At 44.9% G+C, this 19,141-nt stretch overlaps 1 protein-coding gene across 7 annotated transcripts in view; it reads left to right on the plus strand.

Moving 5' to 3' along the window:
- The first annotated feature begins 1,577 nt into the window (after nucleotides 1-1,577).
- TMEM178B (transmembrane protein 178B) overlaps nucleotides 1,578-19,141 on the plus strand; it is a 230,623-nt gene continuing 213,059 nt past the window's right edge. For 2 of the 7 annotated variants that reach the window (XR_010831914.1, XM_066998206.1), the window contains exon 1: nucleotides 1,642-3,961. Coding sequence is in view for 5 of the 7 variants with exons in the window: in XM_066998206.1 (XP_066854307.1) it covers nucleotides 3,580-3,961 (382 nt within the window). In the remaining 2 variants the exon portion in view is untranslated. Of the gene's footprint in view, nucleotides 3,962-19,141 lie in introns of all 7 variants that reach the window. The other 5 variants (XR_010831913.1, XM_066998191.1, XM_066998187.1 and 2 more) reach the window with 4 other exon arrangements.

Here is a 19,141-nt window from a genome sequence, read left to right on the forward strand (position 1 = left end):
CCCCTGCAAAAATCCCCCTGTCCCAAACTCTCTTTCTTCCCTGGAGTGGGACAGAGACACCTGGCACCTGAATCTTACTGGGTCCAACCAAATTCTGGTTCTTTGGATGGTAATCCTAGTATCTAACTGGAAATCAAATGTTGGCATTATAAGGTTACGTGATTTACCTGCCCCCTAACATATTTTTGGCCAACATTGTAAGAAAAACAGATCTAGTAGCTGGGTCCGCCGTTTGGCCTTATCTCTAATCTTCCAGTTCTGTGGTATAAACAGAGAATAAATGCAACAAACCTGCACTTGCTTTAAAGCCCGCCTCACGATAGAGTAAGAGAACCATTAAACCCTTTCAGCACCTGGTTCCTGCTTTTTATTTACTGATGGGTTCTTAAACCTAAAATCCAACAATTCTATCAAGCAGAAAGATGTTTGGCAAAATTAGGCTTGGTCCCTGTTCTCATACCCCAGCTTGGGACTTGATGCTAAAAATTGACAAAGAAATCCAGGTGCACTCTTGTCTCTGTATGGGCACAATGCAAGAAACCTGTTTGCCATCTTCTTATAGGATCCCGAAGCTTTTTGACCACAAAGCTCTAATTTTTTTCCCTGAACAGAAGACAAGTATGGCTTCTCCAAGCCCATTATTATATTTATTTATGTATTTATTTTTAATGCACTGGTATGTAGTTGCTTGAAAAATCCTGTTATAGAAGGTAATCTACCTGTGTGAGCTGTTGTATGCATGATTTTTTTTTTTTAAGCCTTAGATCCTTAAAAATTTACCTTTGTTATGAACAACAAAGGGAGGCTACGGCTAAAAATGTAAAGTGGTGCCATTTCAATAAAGCAATTATCTGGAGCTTTCCAGATACAGTTAATATTCATAACCTAACACTGAAATTTTGCAATCGAGCTGTTTCAGCAGATGTGTCTGATCACAATGTCTATGGTTTGGATGAATGACTTCCCCTTGTGAGCTTCTTGATCGTGCTAGGGGCTTAGACAATATGGTACACTTAAAAAGAAAAACGGTTTAGTGGGAGAGGTGCCCTTATGTAGTTGGAAATCCCAAATTACTTGGGACCTTGAGTACCTGATTCCGGCACTCAGAGAGCTTCTCTGCCCCCCTTCTGTCCTCCCTTCTGTAGCAAACACGATTTGTGTGGCTACGGCTAAAAGCCAGCACAAGCCCAGCACTGCCCAACAGGAACCGCCAGCCCAGGGGCTCCTGTCAGGGCTAGGTTTCATTTTAGAGGGCCCAGTTTGGGATGCAGGGGCCAAAAGTCAGTTGGATCCTGCGCAGGTGTAGGTTTTTGCAGCAGCCGTTCCTGGGGAGGCACGGGGCTGCGGACCTTTTGGAGCAGCGGGAGTGACCGCAGCACTTGCTGCGGAGCCTGTGGTGCATGGGAGCCAGTACCGGGTGCAGTGGGATCCCTCTGCCAGCTCCAGGATGCCCTGGTACCTAGGGCAGGGTGTGCCAGGACCCAGAGCGTTTTGGTGAAAAAAAATTATTCTTATTTCCTTTTTAAACAGCACCATTCTGAGTCTGGAGGCCTCCATTTCTGGATCACACAGAATCCAGGTCCTGAATCCAGGGTCAGCTCACACTTCGCGTTGCATGGTAGGTGGGATTTTTTTTGGTGCAGTAAGAAACAGATACAGTTGTCTCGGATTCGGGTGGCACAATGTAAGGCCTCGCGACCAAGAAAGAGCAGGATCCAGTTAAATCCAGGTTTTACATTTTCCCTGTTTAAGAAAGTAAGGCTTCGACATTTCCTGTCTGCGAAGTGGTGCAGTTTATCTTTAAGGAGGCTAGAGAAATAAGAAATGAGTCTCACGTTGCATGGGTGACATCACTGGCTTTTGGCTCCGTGCTCTGTATTCTCTGTCTGTAGGCTTTAGCCAAGGCTGCAGGGCTCAGTGTTTGAACAAGGCAAGATTCCCAGGTGTACGGAAGATTGGATTCACTCTTACTTGGGTTAAAAACGGTGAAATGAGATTTCTAAAGCTCACGGACTCCAGCTCGCCTTCTGTTGCTTTTGATTTCTACAAGATGGGTGAGTTATTCCCACTAGAGAGAAAGGGAGTGGAAATTTAAGGAGAAAAAAAAAAATATGTCTGAATATATATCTGCTGATGCCGGGGATGCGGTTCATATGAAGCTGCTGAGCTAAAAACCTCAGCCCCTACGTGGAGAGCAGGCCATATGGCAGAGAAATGGTGCAGACCGAAAGCTGTTGACAACTGTTAGGGGCTGCTTTCCCCTCCCCGTGTAAGGTGTGTAGCTTTTTTTCCTCCCCCCCCGGTTTGTTTTGGTTTGATTTCCCCCGACCTCCCCTCCCCGTTCCCGAGCATCCTCTCCGCCAGCCATCGCTCTGCCTGCCTGCCTTCATCTTGCAGATGGTTAACGTGCCCGTGTGTTAGGAAAACTGTGCACAACAAACCGAGGCGGCGGTGACGAAGGAAGCCGTTCAGATACCGGCGGAAGGGGGTGGAAGAAGGATGCTGGGGCCGAGGACCGCTTCCAGAGCTGCCTAGCGGGAGGTGCGCGCTCCCCGCTCCGTGGCAGCGGATCCGGAGGCCCCCGCGGCTCCCTTGGTGCCTCTCGCCCTGTCTGGGTGCAGACAGCCGTCGTGCTCGCTGCCACGTCAGGGATTTGGGGTGCTCGGGCTACGGCTGGCCAGGGAAGGGGTCACTGCACGAGGCTGCCCTGATGCCAGTGCAGACAACGGGACTGGCCGAGTGAACGGCGAGGCTGGCGGAGAGGAGCTGAGGTGTCTCGGAGAGGAGCTGAGGTGTCTCGGAAGCCAGGATGCCGGCTAAAGTCTGCTAAGGGGGAAACCTGTGCATGCCTGCATTTCCAGTCACAGCCGGGGAGCTTGCGTTTCAGCCGCCGTTTAAAGCAGCAGCAGCAGCAGCAACAACAGATTGCTCGCCCTCCGGCTCCCTCCCTTTCGACCCGCTTTAAACCCAAGCCAGCGAGCGACCGTCCGGATGATGCTCTTGCTGGGCTGCTGACAAAGAAAAGGCAAGTCACCCCTCTTGAACCCGGGACAGCTGCCCGCCTGCCTCAGCGTGGGAGACTGCTGGCTGCTGAACTTTTCTGTCCTGCGATGCTGGGCTGAACCTCCGGATCTGAAAGCCATCCCTCCTGTATTTCCCAGCTGGTCAGACTGAAAGAGATTAATGGACTGATCAAACAGCCGTAGCTTTTGAGCCTCGTCGGGGGGGGGTTGCTCCTTCAGCCCCCATAGCTCGGGTGCTCGTGGCGAGGGCAACAGGACGCCTTTGTACAGGCGGGTCGCCGGCTCGCTCGAGGTGGGAGGCTGTGTTTCTCCTCGCCAGGTCTCCTCCGCAGAGGAGCAGAGGCAGATGAGCCCCCAGGACTGCCCCCAGGGCAGAACTTTGTAGCGCTCCGGGCGACCCCCCGCAGCGTGGATGTGAGCCGCACGAGTTGGGGATGTCTGAGGCAGCCTCTGCCGAGTGACACCCAGCAGCTGCTCCGGAGGATTCGGCGTGGTGTCACGCTCAAGGGCTTTGCCTGTTGTGAAGATGCCCATGGTGTTTCTGTGAAGCTGAGGTATGGCTGCTGGAAGGTTGCTGCTGTATGCTGGCCTCTCCTTAGCTCTGTGTGCCCTGGGCATGCTGGCTGTGGCGATCTGCTCTGACCATTGGTACGAAACTGATGCCAGGAAGCACAGAGAGAGGTGCAAGAGCATCACCACTAAGAGAAATGATCCTGGCTTCATATATAACTCCAACAACAACCTGCCTCTCAGGGCCAGCAGGTCGAGGTTGGACCGCTGGGAAGGGAAACTCCTCTTGGCAAGGAACAGGAGGCAGATCTTTGCCATGAGCGCGGTCGACGAGTGCAACAGACAGTACAACTCAACCAACATGGGGCTCTGGAGGAAATGCCACCGGCAAGGGTTCGACCAAGAGCTGGAGGAGCTGATTGCCAAAGGTAAGGGCTGTTTTTTACCAAATGGATGTGCCAGGCCCTCCTGAGCTGAGCAGAGCCATTTGGGCTCGTGGATGGGAGCAGGTGTCTCCAGCCAAGCCCCTCTCCTTGTGGATGGCGAGGTGGCTTGGCTGGGCATTGCTTCCCACAGCATCGCCAGGGCAGTTCCCCACAGGGTCTCCACTGCAGAGACGTGGGGCTGGGGAGCAAGGGGGCAGTGGGGTCACCCACTGCAGACACACCCCAGAATGTCCCTCTCGTGTCTCTGCCTCTCTGAGCTTATTGCAGTCTGCCCATCACCATGGTATCAGAATATTTTCCACGTAGTAGTAAAGTGCATTAATAAAGCAGGCACTGGGTATTTTTTATTTTATTTTTAGTTTGACCCTGCTGACTCAGGCAAAGTACATATTATTTTATTGGAGGCTACATATGTCTGTATTTCATCGTTCCCTTACCAAATGCCCCATCAGTCAGGAATTACACTATTTGTAGCGCTCACATGCAGGCTCCTTCTATCCTCAAATGGAGAGTAAACAAAGAGAAATGCTAAAAAGCGGGAGGAAACACAGCTTGCTGTTTACACTGAGCTGTTTTGGAAAATTCTCAATGCCTACAAAACATAACATGAATTTATTAGGAGTGTTAGGAATCGTTTTCTCTCAGAGTGGAGGTGCATCTGCTTCCCTGTAGCATTTTTGTGCTATTCTTTTCCTTGTCTTCTGGTCCTCCTTATTCTATTTTCCCCAGACATGCCAGTTCAAAATGATAGTCAGTTCACCTCAAATGTTTCTTTGATCTGAAGTATATCAAGGGGAGATGTGCATAAAACCCTGTCTATACATCCCGTCTATGAAAGATTTATGTTTTTGCAAGATGACTGGGGTTTCAGTTAGGGATGACAGCATCTTTGCTGCCCACAGCATGGTTACTCCATGCAACAGAATAACATTCCCCTCCCATGGTTCTTCTGTTGCGTTCTGATGTTTCTCTGGAGATTTATTTCTATCACAGCGAAATCATTGCTTCTTACACTGGGCAAGCTTTAAAAATACTTGTTTTCTCCATGTATTCTCTGTCCCAAACTCCCTCGATAGCCTGTGTTAATTCCCTCTTCAGGCTCTGCACGCAGAATTACGCTTAAGGCTAATTACTCGCGGGGGATATACTTTCACATGTGTTTGCCAATGTGTACATCTCGTTCTGTACGTCTTGCAAGGGAGCCGTGGAGGTTCGTAGCACAGCATAGACCTGCACCGAAACCATGCACACAGGTGATGCGGTGGGGGACCTGTCTGTGTTGTCACTGATCCTTAATGTCTAGTTGCTATTTAATGACCTACGTCGGATGAATTGGTGGCTTCGGTCCCACTTGTAGTGGGCGAGTGTCAGCATCCTGGCACCTTGCTGCTCGTGCCGATGCCGAGGGATCCTCTTCTCCGCCTAGGTGAGGGCGCGGGCGTGCTGGACCCGCCGTTGAGGGCTGGATCGCTCTGCCACATGTGCTTTCCGTGCTCAGGGCACAAACTGAGAATTTCAGCCTTGCTAGCGGGCAAACATTGCACCAGACCTCACCTTGGGCAAACAGAGTTTCAATTACTAGAGAGGCTTTTCATCTTGCAATAAGTTAGAGTCATTCCTCTTCCACCACCCGCCTTGCCCTGGGTTCAGGGATGTCCAGAACCCGCTGAAATTCCCTGGCACCAGGCTGTGTGTTGGAGCGGCTCTGTTAAGTGTTTGCGATGGAGACAATGTGGCATCTCACACTGAGGTGGCTAAATGCAGGAGAAGATAGTCTTCAAAATACCCTGTTGTCACTTGGGCGTGGTGAACCACCCTAAATACACACCGCCTGGCCAGCAGCAGGGCTTCCTGGGCTCGGGTACGGCGTGCGATCCTGCACATGTATTTCTGGGCAATAACCATTGCTCAGCATTGGTGCCCAGTGTCAGGAGAGCAAACAGTGCACATGAAGGAGGTATGCACAGACATTGCTGTCTGTAACTCCTGGTCTTCTTTGCAGGTTTTTGACACACATTTAACAAACAACTTCACTGTATGTTGAGAGAAACCTTAAAGGAGGGGGACTCAAAATGCTGAATACCAACATTATAGTTCATTTGGTGGTGTTTTTGGAGGGAGGTTTTACCTATACTGCAAGTCTCAGTTGTGATGAAGAGTGTTGCTTTGGCATCTCTGGGTTGAAACATAGAAGAACAAATGTAATGGCCATTTGATAAGATTCAGCTTCTGACTTGTTCAGAAATAAAACCTAGGATAGCAGTATTGTAAGATTGTTTATTCACTTAAGTACACGGCTAGATCAAAATGAATGGATTTTACTCTCCCTTTACCAAAAAGTAATGTAAAATAATTGCCTATTAATAATGCTTGTGTGCTGGAATCACTGAATTAGAAATCTGATATGTGTGTGCAGGAGCCATCTTTACAAGGGGAAGCAACTAGTGTCCCTGTTCCCATCTAAGGTCAGACATCAGAAGTTTCTTTACAATCCACAGCTAAATGGTGAAAGTGGAATAAGTACAGTTGGCATTGCTGTCAGATGTTGAGAACAGCTACAAGTGCCAGAGGAGGCAGGTGTTCGGGGTTCATCTCGACCATGCTTGTCTAGTTTTTCTTCCATGTCAGACACTCATCTGGAGTTAGAGACTGCAGGGGTGGTGGTGTTTGGGCAAAACATGCCTTGTGCAAACATGAAGAACCACAAATGTCCTGTGCCTGTAGCCATCAAATACCCTGGCTGGGGTGCATATTCCTGTACAGAGGAAATATCTCTCTGGGTAAAGCCAGAGCTCCAGGGCAAATACCATATAAAAGAGGATGGCATTGGTACACAGGCCTTTTAGTCTCCATCCTCTGCTGGCTTGTTAATTAAATCTGGTGCACCTCTTCCGGAACTGGATAAACCAATGAAGGTTCTGGCCCCAAATATTGCATATAATTCTATATGTAATTGAATGTGAAAGCTATTAAGTTTTTTTCTTTTTTTACAGAAGCTAAGTGATCCATTTATTTAGAGACAGATCCCACACTTTTCCCTAGGCAAAACTTCCAGTTTTGAGAATGGTAGGTTTGTCTATCAAAGGATAATAAAAAAATAGTCATTAAGAGCCTAACTGGCTTTGCAAATGCCCTGCAGTTATTCTGCTTGTGAACTCTGCTGAAATTAATACAAGCTGTAGGCAATGGCTCATGGCAGGATCAGGCCCTATGGTACTTGGCGGTATTCTGATGCCAGTAGTTTTAAAAAACTATTCTGTATCTGGAGATTCTGGGTCACTTTTTAAATTCTATTCTGTATTTATTAGTTTTACTTCTGGCAAATAAATTAAAATTTATGTTGGATTTTGCTGGAAAAGCTGGAAACCCATTGCGTCAGATTTCTTATGGATAGATATAATGTACACTAATGTGTATATAAGGTAGTTGGTTCCAGTTATAGTTCTCCTATCTATTTTTTATATCCCCATAGAATCTAGGTGAATATTTCAAAATAATGCAATTAGATAAATAGGCAATGAGTTAAAATAAATTTTTACAACCAAGCATACTCAGGAAGAGGCAGGCAGACATAAGAAACCAAAGACCTGAAGAATATTCTAACACTGCATCAAAACTAGGCAATATGTTCTCTTCGTTATCATAACTGAAAAACAAAACAAAGCAAAACCGAACCATAAGAACCATAAATTCCAATCAATAAAGAGACCACTGGAGTCAAACATGGAAACCCAGGGCCCAGTCTGGCTAACTTTTACTCACCTGAATAATCTTTATTCCTGTGAATGGGCTATTTGGACTGAGGAAAAGCACTCTTATAAAGAAGGACCAGTCAAAAAGAAGAGGTTACGAAGTTGGTCCTCTGATTCTGCCTTGGCATTTGATCAAGTCTTTTAACACCTAGGGACCAAAGTTTCACTCCTGATCCCTGAAGCTCTGAGCAACCAGGAAACATTGGCCTTAGTTTTGTCCAGCACAATGCTCCAAGCTTCTTCTGATTCTCAGGCATCTGTACGGTCTCCTCAGTGAATTAAGTAGCCCTGCTGCTTAATGCCCTTTTGAATAGTGTTCCCTATATCCTGTTAGATCCACCGGCTTCCTGTTTGCCACTGAGTTTATAGCAAAAACAGCATTTCCTTAGCCTACCAAAAAATCCCAGGGAACCAACCACTTCCAGCACTATGCACGCAGAGGTTAGCAATGCAGGTAAGCATCCATTCATGGCAGGGAGAAGGCTGAGTTCATTTCCTGCCATGGCAATCTCCAGCTCACAGTGCCTTGCATACAATTCTTAGTGACCCCAAAAATAAACCTGCAAGCCACAGGGTCTGTCTGCATCATATGGCAACGCTGCTCAGATGCTTTCCTGCTCTAGTTGAGAAGGAAACAAGAAAGGATAAAAAGAAATTACATCGTTTAATTGTAAAGGTACGATAAAGTACACAAAGAGGCTGCACAGTAACCAGAGACTGCTCCATTTTGACAATTACTGCTCAGAGGACCTTGCATCTCACTTCTGGAGGTCTGCCAGTTAAACCTGCCCGGATGGGGCTCTGCTGCCTGCCATTGGAATCCAATTTTATCTAAAAAAACCTTTACAGTGACCTTATTATTTCAACTCCCCTTTTACCTTTCTTCCTACCCCAAGATCCATGGGAGCTGTAGTAAATCCTCTTTAAAAAACATTTTATTGTGTGTATGCTTACACCCGTGTCACCACTGGAAAGAAAAAAAAAAAAAAGAGGAAATAAGAGAAACTAATTCCTGGGCAGCCTACCTCCGCACCAAATAGTATGCAAGATTTCTGAGATGAAAGCCTTCTCTGTTCTGATTGTCAGATGCATGGCACAATTGAGGAAGAAAGGCTTAACAAGACTACTCCATCCGTCACTAGGGATTATTTATACACAATTGGAAAAGCCTGAAGAGAGGCTACGTGCAGCTATCTCTAGGAGTAAAAAGATTCCTTTTCATACAACTACTTGCAATTCTACGAGCCTACCTTTCAGTTCTGTAGATTTAAGTTGTAAAATGCAATGTTTTTGCCAGGCAAATTACAACAGCTGTTTTTTCATGTATCCTCCATACGTTTAAAGTATGTAAGTAAGCGCTTTGTTTATGTGTTTGAAATCCCACCAAATGTACTTGTTATAAAAAGGACTTTATTGAAGCCTTGATTCTGATCCTAGTGAAGTCAATAGTAAATGTTTTATTGAACATGGTGATGCAGCAAGTTCAGGCCGTTAGTGTTTCCTTTGAGGTTAAAATTGTCCCTGTGAAGAAAGGCCAGCACAAGGTCTGTGCTCCATTCTGTCACACCGAATTTCTTCTGGAGGGGTTAGTTAAAATTTAAGCACGAGATAGACTTTGAGTTGAATCTTAGGTTAACCAAGTATTTTGCCTTCACTGTTTTCAGTGATGCAGTTTTCTTAGTCCGTCGATGCAGATGGGAAATCAAATAACTGCATGTTTCTACAAATACAGGAAAGACATTCTCTTGTTCAGAGATGTTCCAAAATCATTTAATGGATGAAATCACTGGTGTTTCATGCGTGTGAGTTCCAGTAGGATTTGGCCCTTCCTTTTTTTAAATAAGCAATTTTAATACATTAATTGCATCAAACTTAAATAGCAATTCATTAAAAAGTACCTTTACCAGAAGTAATGAGAACCTGACACATTCCTCTGACACATCTGAGATAATTAGTTTGATAATACATATCTGCTAAAAATACTGAGAACATATATGTAATTTAACAGAGATGCAACTGTTTTTAATCATGCTCTTTTAAAGAGCGAATTTCAATCAAGCTGTTGGCTTTGAAGCAAAATTGCCAGTGAAGACGAATGGAAATTTTGGCTGAGTAAAAACGATGGGATCATGCCCTTCTCAACAGAAACTGGTATTTGCAGAGCTGCCTACAGGACTGCGTGCTTAATTCCTGTTCATTTAACTGAGCATCCAAATCCTTTTGAGTAATCTCAGCAGTTTTATCCCTTTTGCCTATTGCTTAAAAAATTCTTTAAAAGTGTGGGTAAAGATTTAATATGAGTGCAGTTGTACTCTGTTTACTGCAGGAATAAACATATATTAAGAAAGAGTATTTGCATAGAAATGAAATGATTTGAACTATTTTGTCAACTCCATTGATAAAAATCCATATTAATATTGCTTTTACTCATTGAAGAAGTCTTTCTGTGCACTCAGAATATCTGTTCAAGAATGGCATGAGTTCGTTAACTATTGCAGAGCCAGTGAATGTGTAAGAAGACTTTGTGTCTTGTAGGTTCTGCAAAAATAATGGTAATCATTTATAATGTAAGTTACTTAATGGCTCATTGCTAATCAAGTGTTGCTGGAACTCTTGAGTACATATTCACCTCTTTAAGAGAAAAAGAAAGAAAAGGATTTTTTTATTGTTAAGGTATAAATAAATAAAGAATGCGCATTCTGAAATCCAAGTGCCCTTAACAGACCATTCAAAATAGCATCCACTTAATGGAAAAGAATATAAACCAACATATTTTCTCCGCAGGAGAGAAATCAGACTATAAAACGGAAATTTCCCCATTTTCTCTCTCATAATGCTTTATTCTTCCACAAATAAATATTCAGAGCTGCCCAGCTGATCCAACTGAAGTCATAATCCTCTGTAGATAACTACCAAAACAGGTGAAAAGAGGTAGTGTTGGAGTTAAGACAGGGCTTACAGAGCCAGAATTCAGTCCAAGCTCCACCATAGTCTTTCTTCATGACCTGAAGCAAATGACTTAATCTCTTGTACCTCAGCTCAGTAGCAGTATAATGGGGATTTTGTTCATTATTATTAATACCAGTTAGACTTCTACCACAGGATTTATGAGCCTTAATCATGGATAAGAAATCACGGAACAGAAAAATGTCCCCGTCCTTTTGACATGTTGCTGCACTTTAAATAGTGGAGAGTAATGCAGCCTTGTGAGAGAGTACAAGGAGACGACAAGGTAATTATGTTCAGCATGACCGGCAGTGGTTTTAGAACACCAGCAGGCTAACCACATTTCTGTAAGCACCACGAAATGCGGGATTCCACGAAGGGTTGTAAAGAAGGGTAATGAGTAAGACGTGCAGATGTTTACAATATTGTCTTCCAGAGACTGAGGGATGGCACCAACAAAATCATGGGTCATGTCTTCTTGAAAAATTAATAAGTAGGTGATGGGGACTGACCTCTTTGGTTGACTGTAGGAAGAAGTTGACATTTCCTTAATGAAGACAAGTAGATTACACTAATGAGATAGATAGATATTGGGACAGCAGTCTAGGGCTGCTAAGAGAAATGACCTGGTCAGAGTGGCAGGTTTGGAAAAGGATATTTCTAGCAGCTTCCTGAATGGTTACACGAAGGGCAAGATCATATTTGTAAAGGTCAGAGAAAGAAATATTGTAGTAATAAAGACATGCAATGATGAGAGCCAGGATGGAAAAATAATCTGAAAACCTTACACATCCCCTGGATATACAGACACAGTGAGATACGTAAAATGATGTTGCTCAAGTACACCAGAACAACAAGGAAAGTCATACATTTGGCTATGCTAATCAAGAGAGGAATTACTGAAGAGAACGTATAGTAAAGAAGAAGGGACTAGAACATTAGGAACTCTGTTTTAGCTATGATAAGTTTAGTTTGATATCTATGTCTCTGAGGGATTATCAGAGAGACTGTGGGTATGTACATAGGGAGACAAGTTTGTGTCAGATGAGTAAATCTGCACAATGCTGCATGGAGATGGTAGTGAAATTCATAGAAATTACCAAGGATAAAAATATAGAAGGAGAAAAGTCCCATGAACTTCACTGAACGATAGCAGAGCTGGGAGAAGAAAAGTGTCTTCTGGAGGGATGTTCAGAAGCAGATTCAAAGGTGGTGTAGAAGAAGTGAATAATGTCATGGTAGCTGATGAAACACACAATCTCAGGTTAAAACAGCATAGACTACTGAGGGTAGTCACGCAGCAGCTGATGAGAACAGAGCATTCAGAGTATGCTGACATTTTCACAGCCTAAGACTTGGGCAGCAGCAGGTTCAGTGGAGAGGAAGCTGCACGGAACTGGGGGGCTTAGTTTGGAACTGGTGGGGGGACTCCAGATAGGGGTTGTACCTGGCGTGTTCAAGGAGGTTGGTCACGAAAGGAAGGAGAGAAAAAGAAACAGTATTCAGAGAGGAAAATAAATGCTTTAAGGTGAAAAAATGTTTCAAGGTGAGAATAAGGAAAGAGATTGGATAGTACTTGTGTTATGGGAGCAAAGAGACCGAGGGGCATGAGAGGTCAAGGAGGAGAGAGATTGAGAGCACAGGAATGGCCATAAGGAAGGTCAGGAGATGCAATAAGACTGACTCTTTTGCAAATATGTGAAATGAAAGGAGATTACTACATAGGAGGTTTTTCATTTGTGGTAAAGAATGAGGAAGGAGTGGTAGGAGCGGAAGAGGAAACAGAAGGCAAAACTACTGGGAGAAGAATGTCATAGTCATTTTTCTTGTGGAAGAACTGGATGAAATCCTGTGTAACAGCTGAAGCGGGGGCTGGAGGAGGTGGGAGGGTCTGAGGAGTGAGCCAAATGTGGCAAAGAGGTGACTATGGCTGCAAGTCTGAGATCTAGCTGAGCTGAGCTGGAGTAGTAAGCCCAAGAGAAGAGCAGAACTAAATGGGGGAACAATGCATTTATAGTGGAGAAAGTTAGCCAGGTAGTGGGATTCCCATTAGAGATGCTCTGTCAAAGATAGCAGAAAACAGCCAGTATGGGTCAATAGAGATTTGGGATGGTGGGGCAAAAGTAGATAGGGGAATGCTGAGTAAAATGTCTATGAATGGGAGTGCAGCACAGATCAAATCAGCATTTGAAGAAAGGAAAGAAATGATAAATAGGCTGATAAAGGCCTGAGAACAGGCCAGAAGTCCTTAATACTGATGATCTGAGGTGACAGAAAGGCTGAACAGGTTGGTGTGGAGGTGGTGGCTGATGCGTGTTGCAGAAAAAGCACAGGCAATGGTCCAAGAGGTGGAGCAGGAGGATCGGGGGAGAGCACAGGGCCTGTTGTGAAGCCCAGGCCTGGGTTTTCAGTGACTGAGTAGGTCAAACAGGGTTATATATTGAATGAAGGAGACACTAAAATGTAAAGCTTAAGGGGCATAGAGGACACCCCATGGACTGTCTTCTGTAATTTGCCCTGCCTTCATGCTGTGAGTTCATCCCGTGTAACCTTACCGAGGCGTCAGCATGTGTCTCTCCAGCAGAAGTCAGCGTGTTTGTACAGTGCTTGGGACAAATGCACTTCATGGTGAAACCTCCCGTGCAAATACACAAATATTAACTACAAATTTCAGCTATTTTCTATAAAGGGGGAGGCACAGAGGGAGGTATTTCCAGAGTTGAGGGGCTTGTATAGAAAAGGTCTTTTATGAATTGCATGTATGATGTACAGAAGAGGTGGTCACACGCCCTTAAAGCAGAACTGAGAGGACCTTCCCAGTATCCCCAGCTGCTTTTCCCAGCAGCTCTGCCTCAGCCATCCCGAGGGACGTGGCACTCATTGTTGGGAGGCAGGCTGTATGCCCTGAGCCGGGTGACTGTCTGCATCTCGTGCCAGGTGACAGGGACTGCTCTCAGGCTCTGAAGCTCTCCGCCCACCTCTGCCACCTCTCTCCAGTGTCAGTAAATGTCTGACCTGTTCCAAAGTGACTTGTGATTCTTTTTTAACATATGGATGCAAGCTGAAACACCATAAAGGGATGGGTGTTCCGAGATGCCCGGTGTATACAGGTAATTGGGGCCCATTAAGATACCCATCAGAGTGGGTGAAAGACACTGAGAATTGCTTGTAAGAGCCCTTATTTAGTTCAGAGACCTTTTGTTGTTCTTGAGTTTTAAAGCAAACATTTCAGAAAAGCTTCCTAAATGTATTTCTAGACTTTCCAATAGGATAAAACAGATATTTTAATTTTATTGGGTAACCAGAGCTATTTGAAAAGATCTTTCTCCTTAAATATGAATGTACAATGCTTGTCTCTCTGTCTCTGTTAATCAATACATATCTTTGAATATACAAAAATGCCTTTATGAGCATAAAATAAGATAAAAAATATTTTTGTAGATGCTTTTGCCCGGGGTCATTTAATGACATAAAAATTACAACAGAATCCAAAAACACAACACCAATAGCAATTTAAATCAGATGTTAAAGGTGTAAGTTAGTGCCACTATGCTCACTTTGAAGGAGTGATGCTGATTTATGGTAGCTGATGATTCAATTGTTCTGCCCTAGGTACTTCGTTATTTCCCCTTGTGACAGTATCTGAATACTACATGTCATGATATTTAACCATAAAGGACTTCTGAAGAGTGGGTTTGTCCCTGTTTTACACAGAGGACCATTGTCCAGTGATGTAAACATATCCTGCTGGACAAAAGTTGACACTGGACAGAAATTTCCCACTGTTAGTCTCCAACTGCATGAGTTGGTGTTTTGTATTAAATTTCATCCCTTGTCTGTTCACCAGTCCTCAAGATTACCCAGTTCTTCTCAATCGTATTCCATAGTGGTTAAAGAGATAGGGAGGAATGTTATACTGATCAGAGAGATAAAGTGGCCAGCTACCAGGAACAGGGGAAATGGAAAAAAACTCAAATAGCTTAATGGGCTCAAATTGGGAAGCTGGATAATTTCCATCTCCAAGTACTGAAAGATGTGGTATGTGACATTGCAAGTCCAGTAAAAAGGATTTTCAATAAATCTGTCTAATTAAGATGGTACATTAGGAATGAAAAGTAGCAAATCTATATTTAAAGAAACGGGAAAAAAATTGTCTGGGCCACAGAGGACCTTTTAGTTTGATCACAATAATACTAAGCAGAGTTTAAAGGAAGTTCTGAAGGAAAGATGAATTAAACACACGCAGGGGAAAGAAATACACATGCAACATATGTTTTTCTATGTGAAGTGTGCCAAACTACCCTGATATATTTTGCCAGGAAGATAACTGGTTTTCCAGGCAAAGAAATGCAGTAGAAGTAACACATTGGGATTTGGGGAAAGGATTTTATATTCTGCCCCTGAGGAAACAATTCATTACAATGTTAAGGTAATTAGCACACGATTTGCAGTGTGTTTAAGGAACTGGCTGGAGGAAGCCAACAAGTGCAGAGAGAAGGAGCATTAAGACAAAGGCAGGTCCAGACTAGAGTTCCTGAAGTAGGGGACCAAGCTCATTTAACAATGTCATGAATGATATTGGAGCAAGGTCTTTAAGGGGAGGTGATTGCTATCATTGGTCTGGGCACAGATAGAAGAATGCTTGCTGCTGCCACAAAAATGCAGCATCACCAAGGGAAAGAAGGCCTGGAATATTATGTACAGAGAACTGGGTAATCTTGAGGACAGGGTAGTAGAAAAGACGTGAAATTTAATAAAAAAAAATAATGGTGTCATGCAGTTAGAAAGTAGCAATATGATGTTTCTTTTCACTGTGAATATTTACACCAGAAGGACAAGTTTACATTGTTGGACAAATACCCTCTGTATTGCATACTGAGATTCTCGTCCCCCAGACATTTTGACTGTGGGGGTTCAGGTGGCTTCCTACTTGCCCAGGTTCTGCAGCAGGATTCCTCTGAAGGTGGGAAAGGTGCATGCCTAAATCTCACCCAACATGCAGGTGGGGTGTGACCGTGAAGCACAAGTGACAGTGGACAAGGACAAGGGCATCATGAGCATGCACCAGTCTTTAAGTGTGAACACAGAGTGGCAGAGCTGTGACCAGGAAGAAGGCATGTGTGGTTGAAGAGCAATGCTGGTCAGATGTTTCAAGTAGGGAAATGTTTAAGTCATGGGCAAGGTATTAATCAAACCTTTTCTGCTATAAACTTCACTATTCTTGTCAACCACCTCTGAGGAGGATGAATTCAAACTGAGGCAGGTCCAGAGTGAGGTTACTAGCATGAAGAGAGAGATGAAAAATCTGTTTTACAAATATAACTGTTATCCAGAAGAAACTGGGTTGAACACAGGAGAGGCGGAAGATGTGTTTAAGCTAAGGACAACCTTAGCAGGGAAAACACTGTGTGTGAGGGCCATGAATACATGTAGGCTGAAAGCTGTGCTCACGTGGGATTCTGGAAGAAGTGATGAGGGCACAGCACTACTAACAGGTTTTAAGGATGAAGACGGGTATATTTAGGAGGAAGGATTATATGATATTCTTGCCTGCTATGCAAGAAAAATGAACACAGACAGTCCCTTCTAGCATTGTGTCCTTGTGAAGCATGTCACAGGACTGTGAAGGATTAATTTGTTATTACTATTAATTCCCCCTTTTTCCCCAAGGAAGAGCATATTCAGCTGTGTGTCAAGGAGGACCTGATGGAAGGAGTGTTTTGTCACCAGGCTGTCTGACACCAGCCGTGGTTGTCTGGTGAGAGGGAAGGGACCCAAGACAAATCCAGCCGCACCATCCTTGCAGCTTTGTCTCCTTCACCTAGGTCTGAGCTGCACTTTATTTCTTTCCTGTGACACCCCACACATCCATGAAGGACTGCAGATGACGCCCGTGTGCACTTAATGCGCATTTTTCATATCTTTCCTTTAGATAATGTGGTTAATAGGGTCTTTGTTTCCTGGCTCCCTCATCTGCTTTCATCTTGTATTGCCTTAGCTCAACAAGAGCAAAGTCCTGTTAGATTCTCAGCCATTTGTATTCATAAGCCAGGGGAATGCAGAGCCTTCAACTTCTTCATTTAAATAGTTTATATAAAATAAAATAGAAGCAATGGTATTTATGTACTATATTTAAACATCCAGGATTGCTGGCAGCAGTGGAATTATACTCTTATTTGCACATATTTAAATTACCATGAAATGTGTATTTCAGCTCACAAAAACGTTCAGCCATTTGGCTGGCGATGCTGGGTTAGTTTCCATGTAGTGGGAAGGGTTTTGTCATGGGATACACCAGCTAATGGCACCTGCTCCTGGGTGTTCATGCACCTGCGTGTGCAGCAACAAACCACAATTCTCACAGATCTCAGGGAAAGGGAATGGAAAGACCCCATAGCAAAAAAAAAAAAAAAAAAAGATAGGAAAACATTGTCTGGGATAGCATTTGGGGATATTATTTAGTTCCCCCCAAAAGTGGAATAATGCTCTTTCAAGCAGGATGGAGCAAGACAAGCTGGGATGCTCAGCATGGCTGGAGTTTCAGGGAATCTTGTGCGAGACTCAGAGTAGCAGAGCTGTCCTCTGCATTGCTGGAAGAAACTCTGTGCCTGAGCACCCGGAGAAGAGGGATTATACTGATGGTGGGTCAGAAAAGGAGTTTTTATTTTCTGCTTTTGTTGAGGAATCACCACAGCCTTATGAGGAGCAGATCCCGTTCTGCTCCAGATGAACTGGAGAGTGCGGTGGGTGGCAGAGGCCAAGACGGGGAGACTGGAGGTTGCTGGTGTCGCCTCTGTGGGCACATCACATCTATGGGGACAGCTGGATGTGAGGTCCTCTGCCAGCGTGCTGAGCTGCGTGGATGTCAGACACCTCGCCTGTGGGAGCCCTGTGTGTGTGGCAGAGGATGCGACAGTAAGCCACTCTGTGCTGCTGAGAGTTTGCCACCAGGGTTCTCTGTGCTCATTTATGTAGGCTTGAGCTGTCTGTCCTTTTTGCGTGAAATGGTTATTCATATCCAAGAGGAAAGAGGACTGCTTTGTACACGGTATCCCAAAGAACCTCCAGTTTTCAAATGCCATTCGTTGTAATCCACTGGTCCTAGTGGGAAACAGGGATGTAGCCACAGACTCCCAGGGGTGTATCAGGTTTGTGGGGACAGGAAGGTTGCAGTACAGTCTTGCACTGACCACTATCAGGTCCCTGTTTCCCAGTGATGAAGTGGCTGCAGGCTGGGCTTGCGCAGCGTCTTGGCCTCAGGACTGTGGAACCTCTGTCTGGGGAAACCACAGGGACTTTTTCCAAATCCAGAAGAGATTTTTTTTAAAAGGAGGTTTCATCAGAAAAAGTGGGACAACTTGTTTATGTGTCTTAAAGAGAAGCAGGGGGAGGCTACTTGAATGGCTGGAGGGAGGAGAGGTGTGCGCCAGCACAAGGTCAGGCCTCACAGTGACAGTGACAGCACTGCAGGGGTGGCTTCGGCCTTCCTCCCACCACCTCCCTCTTATCCTTGCAGTGAGGAACCCAGTCCTGTGCTCACCGGTGTCCCCGGCACTCTGTGCCACACCGAAGCTTGTGGCACATCTTGCCTCCTTGTGTTCATCAGTTACTGTTAGCATCCCGCCTGTGACAGCAACTAATTGTGTTGTCAATGCCTTCAGATGAAGAATAAGCAGCAGGTACAGATGAACTCTTCAGCAGCAAAGTCTTTTCTTGTGCATGATTCTAAGAATACCACTACAACGAGACAGAAAGTGGAAAGAAGCGGGATTTCTCTTGGCAGAAAGTTGCCTGCAGTGCTAAGGCATGGATGAGTCCTCAGGCCCCAGCCTTGCTTCGCCTGCTGCCAGCCTTCCTTTGAACCCAGGGCCTGGGGCATCTCAGCCACCTCTGCACCGCTGCGTTTGGTAGTGTTACCATATTTCAGCTGGGGCGAGGTTCTGGAGTGAGGTTTTTGGCTGGTGGGATTAGGATGATGGGTAGGACACGTCTTCTCTGAAGATTCTTCCCCCTTTCAGTGTAGTTCATTACATTTTGGGTGTTCCTGGGCCTGCATTTTGAGGGCAGTTACTTGGTCGCTGTGGTGTGATGGGACATTGTATCTGCCACCTAGAAAACCAAGCTGTTTGGATGTTCATCTTGGGCTTGTGTCTGTGCTAAAACGCCAGTTTAACTGTACCCTTCCATCAGGGCAGGAGCGTATCACTGTGTGGTATTGGAGGAGGCCACAGAAAGTTTCTGGTAGATTTAGTGGCCCCTGGTCAGTGAACAGGTGGGAGTCCTTGGAGCTTGTCTCATGTGTCCTGGACCCCGTCAACATGACAGTATATTAACCCCGGACATCAGGGTCCACAGGCTGGGCTGTGCAATCGTGCAATTTCACATCCGTAGCATTTATCACTGAATCTGCCCCTTGAGGCAGGTCAGTGCTCCTGAGTTTAAGCTTTCATTTGAGAAAGTTTTG

Source organism: Anser cygnoides, chromosome 1 (assembly GCF_040182565.1).
Source record: "Anser cygnoides isolate HZ-2024a breed goose chromosome 1, Taihu_goose_T2T_genome, whole genome shotgun sequence".
Taxonomy (NCBI): Eukaryota; Metazoa; Chordata; class Aves; order Anseriformes; family Anatidae; genus Anser; species Anser cygnoides.